This window comes from Dama dama, chromosome 24 (assembly GCF_033118175.1).
Source record: "Dama dama isolate Ldn47 chromosome 24, ASM3311817v1, whole genome shotgun sequence".
Taxonomy (NCBI): domain Eukaryota; kingdom Metazoa; phylum Chordata; class Mammalia; order Artiodactyla; family Cervidae; genus Dama; species Dama dama.
This window is the reverse complement of record NC_083704.1, coordinates 40,795,338-40,797,886: the sequence shown is the minus strand read 5'-3', so window position 1 is coordinate 40,797,886 and position 2,549 is coordinate 40,795,338. Positions and strand designations below refer to the sequence as shown.

Genomic DNA, 2,549 nt, shown 5'->3' with positions numbered 1-2,549 from the left:
TTCTCCAGGCAAGAACACTGGAGTGGGTTGCCATGCCATCCTCCAAGGGAATCTTCCCAACCCTGGGACTGAACCCAGGTCTCCCGCATTGCCGGTGGATTCTTTACCATCTGAGCCATCAGGGACGCCCTAGAGTCAAAGGTGGGATCAAAACCAAGACAGTCTGGAGGCAAGGTTTAGCAGTGTGTGTTTTTTATTTCTTTAACAGCTGTATTGAGGTGTAAATGACACACAATAAACTGTGTATAAAGGGGATGATTTGATGAGTTTTGAAATATGTCTACATCTGTAAAATCATCATTACAATCTAAAAAAGTGATTCCACCTCCCTAGAAGCTTTCTCATGCTCTTGTATCATCCCTCTCTCCTGATCACTACCCTAACCCTACACAACCAGTGGTTTTTTGTCACTATCCTTTGGGTTTCAAGAGTTATATTTAAACAGAATTACAGACTATGTACCTTCTCAGCTGCCTACTTTTACTCGGCATATAAATTTTGAGATTCATCCACATTATCGGAGGGTGTCAATAGTTCCTCTTATTTTTTTTCTAAGTGATACTCCATTTTATGAATATTCCACATTTTGTTTACCCATTCACCTGTTAATGAACACTGAATTGTTTCCAGTTTGACGTAACTACAAAAAACACTGCAAAGAGCAATCATGTAATATCTTTCTGGGAATATATGTTTTCATATCTCTTGGATAAATATGCAGGAGTGGAATGACCAGGTCCTATATTAACTGCATTTAACTTTTTATTTTTTTGTTATAAGAGTGTTGGTTGTTTATTCTTTTTTTTTTTTTCATTTATTTTTATTAGTTGGAGGCTAATTACTTCACAACATTGCAGTGGGTTTTGTCATACATTGACATGAATCAGCCATGGAGTTACATGTATTCCCCATCCCGATCCCCCCCTCCCACCTCCCTCTCCACCCGATTCCTCTGGGTCTTCCCAGTGCACCAGGCCCGAGCACCTTGTCTCATGCATCCAGCCTGGGCTGGTGATCTGTTTCACTATAGATAATATACATGCTGTTCTCTCGAAACATCCCACCCTCACCTTCTCCCACAGAGTCCAAAAGTCTGTTCTGTACATGTACGTCTCTTTTTCTGTTTTGCAAATAGGGTTATCATTACCATCTTTCTAAATTCCATATATATGTGTTAGTATGCTGTAATGTTCTTTATCTTTCTGGCTTACTTCACTCTGTATAATGGGCTCCAGTTTCATCCATCTCATTAGAACTGATTCAAATGAATTCTTTTTAATGGCTGAGTAATATTCCATGGTGTATATGTACCACAGCTTCCTTATCCATTCGTCTCCTGATTGGCATCTAGGTTGCTTCCATGTCCTGGCTATTATAAACAGTGCTGTGATGAACATTGGGGTGCACGTGTCTTTTTCAGATCAGGTCTCCTCAGTGTGTATGCCCAGAAGTGGTATTGCTGGGTCATATGGCAATAACTGCATTTAACTTTTTGAGGAATGGCCAGATTCCTTTCCAAGGTGATTACACCACTTTATATTCTTACCAGCAGCGTTACAGGGTTCCAGTGACTACATGTTCTCATCCACACTTAATATAGTCTTTTTAATTTTAACAATTGTAATGGATACATGGTGATACCCTTGTTGTGGGTTTTTTTCAGGTTTTATAACTTTTTATTTGCATATTAAAAACCTGTACATTCCAATAATTAAAATCATCGGAACAACAAAAAAATCGCACTCTGATTAAACTGCATTTTACAGCCCACAAGTCAGCTTGGACCAGCTTGCTTTTTATTCCAGATTTCACTCTCATTCCATCCAGTTTTCTCCTTCACCAACAAGCAAGTTCTTCTCCTTTCCTGCTAGCCAGACAGATAGGTGGGAGAGGCAGGTGTGGCCTATGTTGTCAGTAGTTCTCCATTCTTTGATGTGAAAAGGGGTAGCACAGTCATTTAAACTTGATCCAATCTCTTTGCATATTACAAAGCTGAACAGCTAAAAGAAATAAAATAAGACAATGCTTGTGGAATATACAGTGCATACTGGCAGCACACATTTCATCACGACTCGCCTGCTTGCTACTCCTCTTCAATCATTTCTTTTGAAGACAGTGGATTTTTCTCTTGCATTTCTGCTTCATTCAACGTCAACTTACAGAATTTCTCAATCTCAGCCATATCGGGTTTGTAAGACATGGCTGCAGAGGGAGCTGAGCAAGCTGTGAGTGAGTCAAGTCTGCAATGGCAGCCACAGAGTCTTGATGTGGTTTTAACTTGAATTTTCCCAGTGAGTAATGATGTTGAACATCTTTTCATGTGCTTATTTTAAAATGCAAGCTTTTATATTCAACATCACTGTTTCCCAAACAAAACAATTTAATTCTTTTTAAATGAAAAAAATAAAATCACACCAATCCCTAAACTTTACTTAAATAATTTTTATACTGTTATGTATGTACCTATATGTGTGGTTTTTGGCCACACCATATGACCTGTGGGATCTCAGTTCCCTGACCTGGGATCAAACCTGTGCCCACTGCACTGG

The 2,549-nt window shown here is 39.2% G+C and overlaps 1 protein-coding gene across 1 annotated transcript; it reads right to left on the bottom strand.

Moving 5' to 3' along the window:
- Positions 1–2,083: 2,083 nt before the first annotated feature.
- Positions 2,084–2,200, bottom strand: LOC133046255 (thymosin beta-4-like). The gene has a single exon (XM_061129169.1). It carries the CDS (start codon positions 2,198–2,200, stop codon positions 2,084–2,086), a length of 117 nt encoding a protein of 38 aa, XP_060985152.1.
- Positions 2,201–2,549: the final 349 nt, after the last annotated feature.

What these genes read in the sequence shown, in the direction of transcription:
- LOC133046255 (XM_061129169.1), bottom strand. Translation starts at nt 2,200, where the DNA reads ATGTCTTACAAACCCGATATGGCTGAGATTGAGAAATTCTGTAAGTTG.